At 38.3% G+C, this 12,423-nt stretch overlaps 2 protein-coding genes across 2 annotated transcripts; both read right to left on the bottom strand.

Moving 5' to 3' along the window:
- Window positions 1-1,932: 1,932 nt before the first annotated feature.
- LOC104933359 (protein lifeguard 2) lies at window positions 1,933-7,200 on the bottom strand. Its single transcript, XM_019268636.2, has 12 exons — window positions 6,886-7,200; window positions 5,471-5,561; window positions 5,295-5,383; window positions 5,099-5,163; window positions 4,961-5,014; window positions 4,830-4,880; window positions 4,692-4,731; window positions 4,407-4,444; window positions 3,785-3,872; window positions 3,561-3,656; window positions 3,190-3,243; window positions 1,933-3,073 (listed from the first exon to the last, which is right to left on the bottom strand). The coding sequence occupies exons 1-12, from the start codon at window positions 6,898-6,900 to the stop codon at window positions 2,924-2,926; spliced, it is 831 nt and encodes a 276-aa protein (XP_019124181.1). The 5' UTR covers window positions 6,901-7,200; the 3' UTR covers window positions 1,933-2,923.
- A 575-nt stretch (window positions 7,201-7,775) lies between these two features.
- On the bottom strand, window positions 7,776-10,747 carry mfsd5 (major facilitator superfamily domain containing 5). The gene is made up of 2 exons (XM_010747555.3): window positions 10,598-10,747; window positions 7,776-9,810 (listed from the first exon to the last, which is right to left on the bottom strand). Exon 2 carries the CDS (start codon window positions 9,727-9,729, stop codon window positions 8,281-8,283), a length of 1,449 nt encoding a protein of 482 aa, XP_010745857.2. The 5' UTR covers window positions 9,730-9,810; window positions 10,598-10,747; the 3' UTR covers window positions 7,776-8,280.
- Window positions 10,748-12,423: the final 1,676 nt, after the last annotated feature.

Genomic DNA, 12,423 nt, shown 5'->3' with positions numbered 1-12,423 from the left:
ACTGTGACTATAAATGGAGCTATGACTAAAGGTAGCAATAATGATAATGATAATAATATTATTATGTGTATATATATCAAGCATGACCACAGCAGCAGCCACAGTCTTTGAGAACCTGTGAGATGAGAAAGCACAAAAATTCTGAGGAAGAAACTCAGTTAGTAACATGCATTAATGAGACATGAACGTGTACACACACACACACAGAGGAGGAGGAAAGAGGAAAGGTCACTGTATCATTGGAAGTCACCCCGCAGTGTTATAGTGGGGTACCACGAACTCTTTAAGATACGATGGTGTCTGACCATGAAGAGCTTGGTTCCTGTCAGTATACATGCCGCAGCATTCTGAATCAACTGCAAAGTCCTAATGGTCTTAATGGAGCAGCCTGGTAACAAGGAGTTGCAATAATTCAAGTTAAAAATGCATGGGCTAGTTTTTCTGCATCTGCCATCTGTTAGATTAGATTCTATTGTCATTGTACAAAGTACAAGTACTAAGAAAAGGAAATGCAGTTTAGGATCTAACCAGAAGTGTAAAAAGCAGTAATGTACATATGAACAGGGATATATAAATAACGGTTCATATAAATATGTTATGAGGTATACACAACATTAACAGTATGAACAGTGAAATTATTATATTAAGACATATACAGTTTGGGAGCAGCAGAGATTGCAGGTAAAAATGTAATTACAGGTGAAATTATATAGTGCGTGTTAATTAAGATAAGAATACAAAACAGAGTATGGTATCCACTAGTTATGACATGGTGTCATAGGCATCATATGGATGGATGAGTGAGGATGCCCAGGACAAACTGGACAATGTATACACCAACTGAAGGTACACTTGTACAATCTGATGTGATCCTTGTGAAAACTTAGAATTTCAGGTTTTGTTGACACTGTCAGGGAGATATTAATTCAACTATTATGTTGACTGTTAAGGCTGTAGTTTGCAGCATAGTGTTAAACTGGACTGCATTATATTAAAAGGTATTTCTAATCTTATGGTCCTCTCATGTATGGAAAAAGAGTGGCCAAAATATTAGAAACACATTTCAGTATAATGCATTTCTGTACAACAACAGCACCTACTAAGACCTCGATAATAAACATAGAATTATTACCTTTGTAACAGTGTCAACAAAAGCTCAAAGATTATAAGCTTTGTTAAAGAAGAATTTATGGCAGGGTTGTTGCATTGGATCACATTAGATTATACAAGTGTACCCAATGAAGTGGCCAGTCAGTGTATATTACTATGATAAATATATTTACAATTCATTAAATTCTGTGCCCACAAATCAGTAGACTAGAATAGGAAATAAACATGGCTCAGAAACAAACACAGAGCTGAAAAGTCTTTTATCTGATTACCATGATATTTTATGGCATTATATTTTAATGATGCAAATGTGTTAGCAGGTGATTCTGGAGCCCCCACCTGGCCTGAAAAACATTGTCACAGCAATGCGGTGGCTAAAAAAATATAAAATGTAGCATTGTATTCTAAAAATGGCATAATTTAGCAATTTGACTAAATAAATTCCTTAAATGGTGTTTCATATGATTAACAGACTAAAAATAAAAAGTACATAGAACTGTTAAAGCACATTATTATTTATTAAATCAGAGAACCAGCATTCATACATATTCAAAATATAATAAATTAACACAGCAACACCAATGCTACGGTGAAATGCAGGGTGCTCTTAAAACAATATGCTTCTTCAAAACCATCAAATAAATTTAATCAAAGGGCACTTTAGAAGACTTATAAATTCATTTGAAGCTTCAAACTCACCATTTTATTGCACACACTTTCTGAAATATATCATTCTATCATAAAAAAAAATAAATTCAAGCCCTTCCATAAATGCAGGCCTTATCAAAATATTCAGTGAATCCATGCATGTATGGCACAACCGATTGAATGAGTTTCAATAATATTAAGACCAAACATTACAATGCCAACAAGCAAGGTCTGTTCAAAGTCTTTCATGTAAAATAGTCTGAACAATCTTCATTCAAAGGATTTCAGGTTAAAACAGACATATAAGACAAATAACATACTACTAATATATACTGTAACAATGTCAAGGCAATGAATGTCAGCCTCATAGTTAAAAAAGAGAAATAAGTCAACATGTAGACAATACAGTATACAGTGAATATGAGTAACAAATCAAGGCAGAGATGAGTAGCAACATCCCAAATCCAATACATAACATTTTCAGATTGTCATCAAAAGCCAAACGCTACCCCCACAAGGAGTTTCAATTCACAGTATTGACAGAAATTAGGATATGATTGGAAACACAAAAAAAGTCTTTGAAGTTTTTTTTTTATAATCACATTTGTGCTTTCAGTCACTAAACACCCACAGCAATAGTCCAATCATGGGATACCTACACTTGGCATAGTTAGGGCTTTTTAAGAGTCATGCACAATGTATCTTAGATCAAATACCTCTTAAAGAGCAGTGACATCTATTTTTTTCAGAACATTTGTGATATCTAGGCAGGCATGGATAACACAACACCCGTACAGCTTCAGATGAACACTCACAGTAAGTTTTATCATTAGTTAGTTAAATGGACAATCACAGATCACTGAATGTTTCTGGCTGGTAAAGCTAGTAAACTAACCCCAGGGTGTGGGTTCATAACATGCAAGAGAGAAGGGGAAAAGGTTATTGACATTTTTGGATGTGAATACTGACATATGTCTATGGACATGTATAGCTGTAGAATAAAATTCACAAAATATTCATGACCTCAGTATCAGGCAAAAAACAAAGTTACAACTGGAAGTACTGACATCACAATGACCAAAATGTTTAAAGACTAATCTTGTTTGCCTAAATTGCCATACTGGTGCATCCCCTGTCTGCAGGTGAAGAAAGGTGGGGCGATTGTTTACTCTTGTTTTGTTCCAAAGATTTGGAGGAAGAAGGAGAAGATGTAGATGATGTCTAGGTAGATGTTGAGAGTGGCAAAGACGTACTCTTCTGGGCTCATGGCATAGCGCTTGTTCCCCATGAGAAGCTGGGTGTCAAATGCCAAAAACTGAAACAGGAAATAAAACAGCAGGTAAGACATATTTTTGTTTGTTCCTGATTCTGATAGTCGACAATATATGATAATTTCTATCAATAGAAGAAAGACAGTGTCTGTGCTCTAACCATGGTAAACAGTATGGCCCCCAAGGCAGCGTAGGTGGCATCCAACCAGGGTACCTAAAAGTGGCAAAAATTACTTGATTAGATGTGATTCAATTTAGATAACCACATGAAAGAGCTACTCTGTAACATGTGAATTCATATGATGGTACAGTTACTAAATATGATCTAAATGTAGAATTTATTCTACATTAGATAGTTATGTTCTAAGTTAGACGTTAGAAAGTCAATTTGATTCTAAGTCTAAGTTAGTCTCATGTCAAATACTTGTCAGACTGTCAAATAAAATGTGTATTTATTGTAACTATTGGTGGTTGTCAAATTTACATTACAAGTAACTGCTGTAATAGCTCGAATTACATAGTTGTACTTACATATTGAAAGGGAAGTACAAATGCCAGCACCAGTCCAGAGATGACCATGACCATGCAGAAGATAAAGAGTACGCCTTGGTATGATGTCACGTCAATCTGGATGGAGAAAGCACATTACATGAAACCTAAATATGTTAATCACAATGTGACAAACTGGCACACATGAATGGTTTAGTCAGGCATACAATGCATCAGATACATCAGAAAAAAAAATAATTTCTCACCTTGGTTTGGAAGCTGAAAATGGTGACCACGAGACAGACTGCTACTGTGATGCCCAGGCACATCACCACTGACTTAGTGTTATAGAAGCTATTCAAAACAAGAAACATGCCATCACACTGGGTCTAAAGCAACAAGTGCAATGTAAAGAAACACAAGCCACATTAGCCAGTGGTTCTCAACCTGGGGGACACAAGGACATTTCTAGGGGTTACCAATTGGTTGTGGAGAATAAAATACAATGGCTAGAAGCACAGAATGAGAGACATGAAGCAGCTAGCTCTCAGTGATGTCAAGCCTTTAATCACAGTCAACACAGGCGACAAGAACTTAAACACTATATACTATGGGTTATATACACTTGTCTTATAAATGTTAACTGGCCCAGTTACCTCAGTAACATTTCTATATATTATTGTTCTTATAGGCCTAAAGCAGTTGACTGTGAAGATACTGTTATTTCCATGAATCTATCTATTATGAATCCTTTGTGTTGTATTGTAGTAACCCCTGAACAGTCTCAAGCAGACTGTTGACAGGTCATGAATACCAACCTCGTTATTCTGGGGGGTCATGACTCTAAAAGGTTGAGAACTACTGACATAAGTAAACATGAAAGTGTACCTGGACAACATTCCTGTCATGTAGGAGAGCGACAGGGTCTGTAAAGATATATATGACAAAACCTTTATGGACAAATCAGGACTGGCGAGCATTCATAAATTCATATTAGATTGCTTTAACTGTCAACTTAAAATCATCTTATTGTTAATATATGAATGTATTGTTCGCAAAACTAAACTACATCAGTCTGAAGGTTTGATTTGAAAACACTGCTCATCTGATAAAGAACACAAAATTCAGTCCTTTTATTAATAATGTAACAAATATCTGGCTTGTACTACTTACAAAGATGGCAAGCAGAATGAGATTCCATGGAAACTGTCTCCTGTAGGAATGAGTAAAACACTGATGTATCAATACTTGGGTGATTTATGTTTTTTTGTTTTTGTTTTTTTACATTTAATTTATACAACTTTAACTTACCTTGGTGCAGAGCAGCAAGACAGGGTCAGATATGTGACAAAGAACACAGCACTGTTAAACAAAATAAACATTGTTAGATACATTTAGACATTTATCATAACTGTGTATTATTGACTAAACTTGTTACTTACTAAGAAGCCCAGTACCACCCAGGGTTGCTTTGAATGTAGTCCTTCACAGGGTCACTAAAGGTAACATAGCCTTAGGTTATTCAACTATACAGTGAATATTATCAGATTCAAATTGAAAACAATCTGTTTAACACTCACCAGAATGTGAAAAGAGCCACAATAGCGAGAGTAACCAAAAGCTGGATCATCAAGATGGCGTACACCTAAAATGAATCAAGTTACAGCGATTCAAGCTTGCATACTGGTTGGCCTTTAAAGTTTAACAGTATTCATTTGAGGTAAACTGTCAGTGATACACAGCATTTACAATGATTGACGATAAAGCTTTTGATACCTTACGGATGAAGACCCTCCTGATGTTGCGATCATCCCAGGTGAACTCTGTGAGCATCTCAACATCATTATAGCAAGGAGCACTGGTTCCTAGAAAACACATTTATTTAATCTCAAAACATGATAATGGCACACTAACATTATGATGAAATATAGAAGGAGAAAGTGTTGTCATACCTGCAGTGGCTTCCTCATAGCTGGGGGGAGTCGGTGACACTAAGGCCTGTCCACTGGTGGAGCCACTGGTGCTCTTGTTTGCAAGGGATAGCTGAGAGATATTATAGAAATGGTTATTATATCACATGTTTGACTGTTGCTTATGCAATACTGTTGTATATATTGTTTGTACAATATATATTATATTTGTATTGTGGCAGTTATGTTAGGTGTAATACTATCATGATGTACGTTGACACTTAAGCTTAAATTTAAGTTTTTTTTTTTGTTTGGGCCTAACAATTTTACGCCCACATCAACTGATATCTCAGGTGCCTCCAACTGACTGTCCAACTTATTTCAGTACTTCCATGTCAGCTAATAATTTAAATGGTTTCATTGTCTACACAGACAATTAAGCTTTTTTTTTTCTTTCTTCAAATTAACTAACCTACTTACACTTCAACTTTTACAGTCAGTGTTGACATAATAATTACATTTTCAACTGCTTAATACACACAGAGCCCACTCCAACACTTCAAATAAAATTTTACCTGCTTTCACATGTATTACTTCATCTGAAAGGCGATACTGTTTTCACTCCACCTGAAACTTTACCTCATAGCAGTGATAACCTAACCCTCATCAGCTGCTTTTAATATTTCATAGTTCAACAGGCACATCAGCTGATGTGTTACTAACAAATTAACTTTTAACCAATTAACAGTTTTCATAACTAATAATAGCCTATTACAGTTCTGGTTGACGTGTTTACATAGATGCTGATTTACAGTAGTTATGCAACAATTGGCGCCTCTCAAGTAGCATTGGTTTCTAAAAGACAATTAAAAGCTAAAAGGCGATACTTAAAAACAGTATTTTCTGAATGGTGAGACAGTTTTTTTTTTTACCATATGGATAAAATAACACGAGGGGCACAAATTGGGGATCAGGTCACAGCAGTACACTGTACTATGGAAATGAGTGGGTTGTCATGGTGACGCAACACTGTAACAACCGATGACGCACTTTACTCACATAAACTCAGGTAACACTCATGAGTTTAGCATTGAACAAAATACCCCAAATATAACGACATATCTGAAAGATTACAACAGGATTAAGGTACCATTAATATTACATAACTGCTGAATCCTGTGGGGTAGAAATAATATACTGCAGGACACAAAACCAGTCATTAAAATCTGCTAGCAGACGTCTATTTATCATTAATTAAAATGACTAAATCACATTTTTATAGCCTGCACTGCCATCATCAACAAGCATTTCTAAAGGGCAGGATAGAAATACGCATATAAATTGACTGTTACATAATAATCTAGGCCTCATACAGAAATTCAAAATACATACGTGTTTATAATTGTCATAATTAATAGTAGTTAAGGAGATAAAGGGTTGACTGAGTTAGCTCATACCTTGCCCTGTGTCATGATGCCTGTATGTCGTCCTGCAGTAGGTTGTCTTGTTCTGTATACCAGCCAGTCAGTGGGGCTCTGGTGTCTCCTTTCTTGGTGGTGTAGTTCTTTCAGAGTCTAGATGTAAACTGTCCAAAAATGACTGATGTTGCTCTTCTTGCCTGCTCAGACTGAACACCAGCTGACGATTTAGTGACGTAATCCCAAAACAACGCAGTTAAGACTCGTGCAGATACCCCTCCCTCACCCACAGAGCGATGTTCTAGCAGCATCCAGGTGAAGCTGCGCCATAGTGAAAGGCTGGGACTGTACCACTGCACCAGGAGAAATGGGGAGGAAGCAATGCCTTTCCAGAGAAATCTGGTCTGCATCAAAACTAAGAGGGGAATTGCTGTGGCTAAATTTAATGTGAAATGTGCAAATATACAATTCAGATTAATGTCTAATTAAAATGTCTTCTGTGGATTTAAATAGACCTGAAAGAAAAGTGTATTTATATTGTTTTTTAAAAACATGATTGATGCAGAATGAAACTTTAATGATAAGATTTGTTGATTTTGAATTAATTAAACAAAAGTAGTAGTTGCAATCTGCTTGGGCATTATTTCCCCTAAAATAAATAAAATATTTGTACTATTACTGATTAGGTATTAGGTAAAAATGTGGCTCAACAGAAATGCTGGAGATACAAACCAAAATTAATTCATTATGTACAATATCTACACTTTTATTTAAAAGTGAAATATTAAGACAACACAGTAAATATCCTGCTTACAACTGCAGAGAAAAAAAAAAATCAAAACCAGATGACCTACTGAAAATACACAGATGATGAAAAAAACAAAACAAAATCAAAGTACTGTGGAAGAACTGACATTCAGATACTGATCTACATGTTCGTCATGACTTTATTTCTTTGGATATTCTTAATGGAAGTTATTACATTACTGATCCTTACAGGGGATACTGACAGCTGATATTAATTATATCCTGTCAAACACATCAGCCCATCTCCCTATAGGTGGACACAACGAGGCAATAACATGTTCGCTGGAACAGTTCACGGAATGATAAATGAATTTGAACAAAACAAACATTCTAACAATTTAACAAATGATATGAATGACAAATGAAAGTAGATATGGCCTAGTTCTGAAAACATCAAGACAGACAGGATTTGTAACAACAAAGAAGTAACAAGGCAAACATAAAAATGGAAAATCAATTGGTTTTAATGCATCAAAATACCCCCTTTGGTCTTTGATTTCCATCACTAATTCTTTTGGCAAATTGTAGAATTAGGACTACTCCAGTGAACACACATGAGGTTTCTACCTTCAGACACACAATACATTTTAAACCAGTCAAACATAAATGGATCTGTGGTTTAGCTCCTCAGTACATATCCCCCTCCCCTCTGGTTCCTTCCAGTCTCAGGTCTGTGTCATTCCTACCTAGAGTAAACAGACTGACTACAGCCATCAAGGCTGCCAGCATCATGACAGCACAGCCTCCAAACATGTGTCTGGTGCCGCTGCCACCCTCTCCTCCACCTGTGCCTGATACTTCCCCATGGAGTGCCAGCAACCCTAGGCACGCCAACAGGTGTAGAGGCAGTCGGAACCAGGCCAGCACACCGGCTCGCTTCTCCTCAGGGATTACCCTGCCCTGGAGAAAGCTGACTGCAGGAAAGTAGAGGCCACAGGCTAGCTCCAGTAACAGGAAGGCCAGAAAAGATTCATGAGGTCTAGGCTGACCAGGGGCGGTGGAGAAAGTCAGCATGAAGAGGGAGAAAAAGGCCATCAGCACAGCCACGCAGAGAACATGCCCAGGCTGTAGGCGGTACCGTGTGGAGGTGGCTAGGCGGTACAGCAAGGAGCCAGCCATGCTGGCAGCCATCAGGCAAGAGAATACTATTCCCAAAGGAGGTCCATGAGGGTCCAGTACTGGGGTCCACAGAAAAACAAAGATGTAAAGGACACTTTCAAACAACGCCTGCACTCCACCTAAGAGCATGACTCTCCTGTCAGACAGCAGGCAGCGTAACCCGTCTTGGCAGCTGCGTGAGAACCGGGCCCTTGCGGACAAACGGGTTGCACCTCCATTTGGAGTGCCAAGAAGCAGTGTTTGTTTGTCCCCTTCAGAACTTTCTGTGGCCTCTTCCTTACCCCAGTCTGTTAGCACCACCCAACCACAGCAAGCTAGGCAGGGTACAGCCAGGAGAAAGGGAGCCACTGGGCCGAGGTGAAGCCACTCGGCCAACAAGTTAGCCACCAGTCCTGCTCCCACAGCAAGCCCATGGTTCCAGGTAGCAGCTTTGGTGAAGGTGCTGGGGATCCATTCCTTGGGAAAATCATGGACTTCTACGTGGCGGTGCACGTACCAGGCTTCAAATGTTGTTGCCAGCAGGGATGTGGACAGACCCCCCAGGACCCGGCCCACAATCAAAACAAAGTAGTCTCTGGACAGCTTTGTGAGACAACAAGCAGAGTACGACAGGCAGAAGAGAAGACATGTCTGTCTGCGGCCCAAAACTTGAGGGAGCCAGCCTGAAAAAGGAGCAAACAGAACACAGGAGGCCAGGCCACACACATATAAAATGGCTATTTGGGATTCCAGGAAGCTATAGTGGCGGTACAGTTTGTAGAGGTAAGGACCCTGGAGCCAGTCTGCCCACAAAGCCAAAAGGTATGCCCGGAGAAAAATACTCTGGAAGCGACGGAAAACAGGGTTGGCTACAGCAGTGGGTGTAGACTGGGGTGGAGTGAGGCGGCGTGCTGTGAGCTCGAGGCCAACACACAGGGCAAGCAGGAAAATGATGGCAAAATATGCGGTCACCAACATGGTGTGAGAAACTGCACACACTTGAGGTCAAACCTGAGCTTCTGGAGTGTTTTCAACTCTTCTCTTTCTATTTCTCAGCACCTGTGGAGAGACAAAAATAGTTGGCATATAAAGAAAGAGGAGCACATTTAACATACTGTGAACTTTTGCACACATCTTGGTGAATACTTCATTTTCATTTAAAAAAAACACACTGTACATATATTTCATCTTCCATAGTACTTGATTTTTTTTTTATCTTGCTTATAGTTTTACCTAATGTTATTCACCAAAACACCTAGACATAGTCCCTGTATGTGAAAACCTACCTGGTAATAAACCTGTTTATGTTACCTCTGAATGAAACCTAAACCCAAACCCAACATCTGGGTCTGCACTTAAAACCCACCTGTTTATAATAGTCTTTTCCATCTGATTGTCCTATTTTAACCCGTTTTTAATGTTGTATTCTTGTAATTTGATATACTTTTATGGTTCTTTTTGTTTGTTTCTGTTATTTGCTAGTTATTTTCTGTCTATTTGTTGTAAGGTGTCCTGAAATAAAATGTATTATTATTATTATTATTATTTAGTGAGTAACTCGCCACGTTAATTCAGAGCTAACTTGGCTAATAAGCTGTCACTTTTGGTAATTTAATAACTAAACAAAAAAAGTAGCAAAGTAGTAGTAGTAACCTGCTTTAATTGCGAAAAGTTATAACAATTTAGTTCATTTATTTAATTGACAGCGCTGAACTGAGCAATGTACTGTTATTGTTATTTAGCCGAAGCTAGCCTAGCAGCTAACCTGCTGCTAACCTTATAACTCGCGTCACTACCTTATTTTCCCGCCCTAACAGTTACCACCATACTATGTGATGTATCTTACCGTGCTGTTTGACAGTGATCCCATATTAGTTGACGATACACGTCGTACAACAGTGCAAACATGAAACATAAGTGAGTGGTGGAGTAACACGTATGCTAACTGTGCCTTTACCAAACAGACCACGGTTCACTTCCGGGATGCGGGTCCTGTTATTTCACCACAAGATGACGCCCGTACGTCGCTGTCTGATCTTCAGGAATGGGGGGAAAGTTTCCAGACATCCTGTGACACAACTCTGTCAGAGGGACAGTCCATTCCTAAGTGAGTAGTTACTGAAAAGTTCCTTGTAGTGTTTCCTGTTGAAGTAAGACTCACAGCCTTGATATAATGTAAATGAACTCTGTCTAACCCAGAGTCTAGCTATGAAGTGACTCTAATATGCACCCAGTGTATGAACCTGTGTTTGTTTGTAACAAATAAAGATATGGGACCGGTACTATTTTGAGCAAAGAAACTATTGTTTTTAATCTTAAAACCTAAGAATAAAAAAAAAGCCTCAGAAGGCAAAATCCTCTCAAACTAGGGCTCTGTGGTCTAATGTGGTCTAAGTTTGGAAACCCATGAGATAGCTTTATTCAGATGCCAATGTATACTTATAGTTGCATTTCTCATTTCTGCAATCCATATAGTTCTAAATACTGAGTACATCTTCTTTACTCCATTTTTAGTAGTAGAGTAAATCTACATGATAATTATGAGTTTGCATGTGTATGTTTATTTGTCATAAGAATTAAAATATGTCATTATCATCATCGTCTCAAACTGGGTCTCTGTGGTCTAAGTTTGGAAATCCCTGAGCTGGCTCTATTCAGATGCCAGTGTACGCTTCCATCTATCCATTCATTATCTGTAACCGCTTATCCTCATCAGGGTGGAGCTAGAGCCTATCCCAGCCAACTTTTGGCGAGAGGCAGGGTACAAGTCACTGGACAAGTCACCAGCTCATCACAGGGCACATAGAGAGATAGACAACCATTCACACTCACATTAACACCTACGGGTAATTTTGTACACTCGTAGTTGCATTGCTCATTTCTGTATTTCATCCATACAGTCCTGAATGCTAAGTACATATTCTTTGCCGAATGGACCTAAAAGAATGACACACAAGCAACAAAAGTAATACATAATTTGAACTTTATATCATTTCTATTTAGGAATAAAGATTTACAAAATGTACAAGATGTCCTCAATCAGCCATAATCAAACAAGCAAACAGTGAGAGAACCAATCAAATAGGACCTCTCACCCAAAAATATCTCTTGTGTTTGTATGACAAACATTGGGGGCAGAGGAAGGGTGCATGTGGAGTGGATGCTGGTGATTTCAGGGATTATGCTGGTTGGTTACATCATCTGATAGCAGGAAGTGTGTCTAAACCATCTGACAATCCCTGCTACATATTCCCTTATGTGCAAAGCTTTCATGGCATGACCAAACCCCCACCTAGTACAGGAAGGTCAGTACATTCTTCTTTACACCAAACTCCTCTGTTTGATCCAGCATATCAGTTCAGTCATTGATACACAGACACTGGTGTAACATAATATTTACAGCAACAAAAATGAACAGACTACAAAACCAAACATGCATGGAGCATCTCCATCAGCCACATGTGATAGGATATAGTGACATAGACACAATCATTTTGTGAAATATTATAAAATGCCTTTGACTTATGAAGTTGGCATATTTAAACCCAAGGTGAGGGAAATGTTTTCTGGAAGATCTGTCAAAAATAGTGAGACAGAAGTGTGTGTGACACATTAAAATAGTGGTTTCATTCAAGATGGTATGTTTGTGAAACAGTGACACAGAATTACCTT

Source organism: Larimichthys crocea, chromosome XV (genome assembly GCF_000972845.2).
Source record: "Larimichthys crocea isolate SSNF chromosome XV, L_crocea_2.0, whole genome shotgun sequence".
Lineage (NCBI taxonomy): Eukaryota > Metazoa > Chordata > Actinopteri > Sciaenidae > Larimichthys > Larimichthys crocea.
This window is presented reverse-complemented; position numbering and strand designations above follow the sequence as displayed.

Bases quoted from the DNA above. Each gene is read 5' to 3' on its own strand.
- LOC104933359 (XM_019268636.2), bottom strand. The intron at 5,384-5,470 runs GTATGACAACAC...TGTGTTTTCTAG, and splicing joins CTATGAGGAAGCCACTGCAG to GAACCAGTGCTCCTTGCTAT. The intron at 4,732-4,829 runs GTAAGTTAAAGT...TCATTCCTACAG, and splicing joins TCTTGCTGCTCTGCACCAAG to GAGACAGTTTCCATGGAATC.
- mfsd5 (XM_010747555.3), bottom strand. From the start codon at position 9,729: ATGTTGGTGACCGCATATTTTGCCATCATTTTCCTGCTTGCCCTGTGT.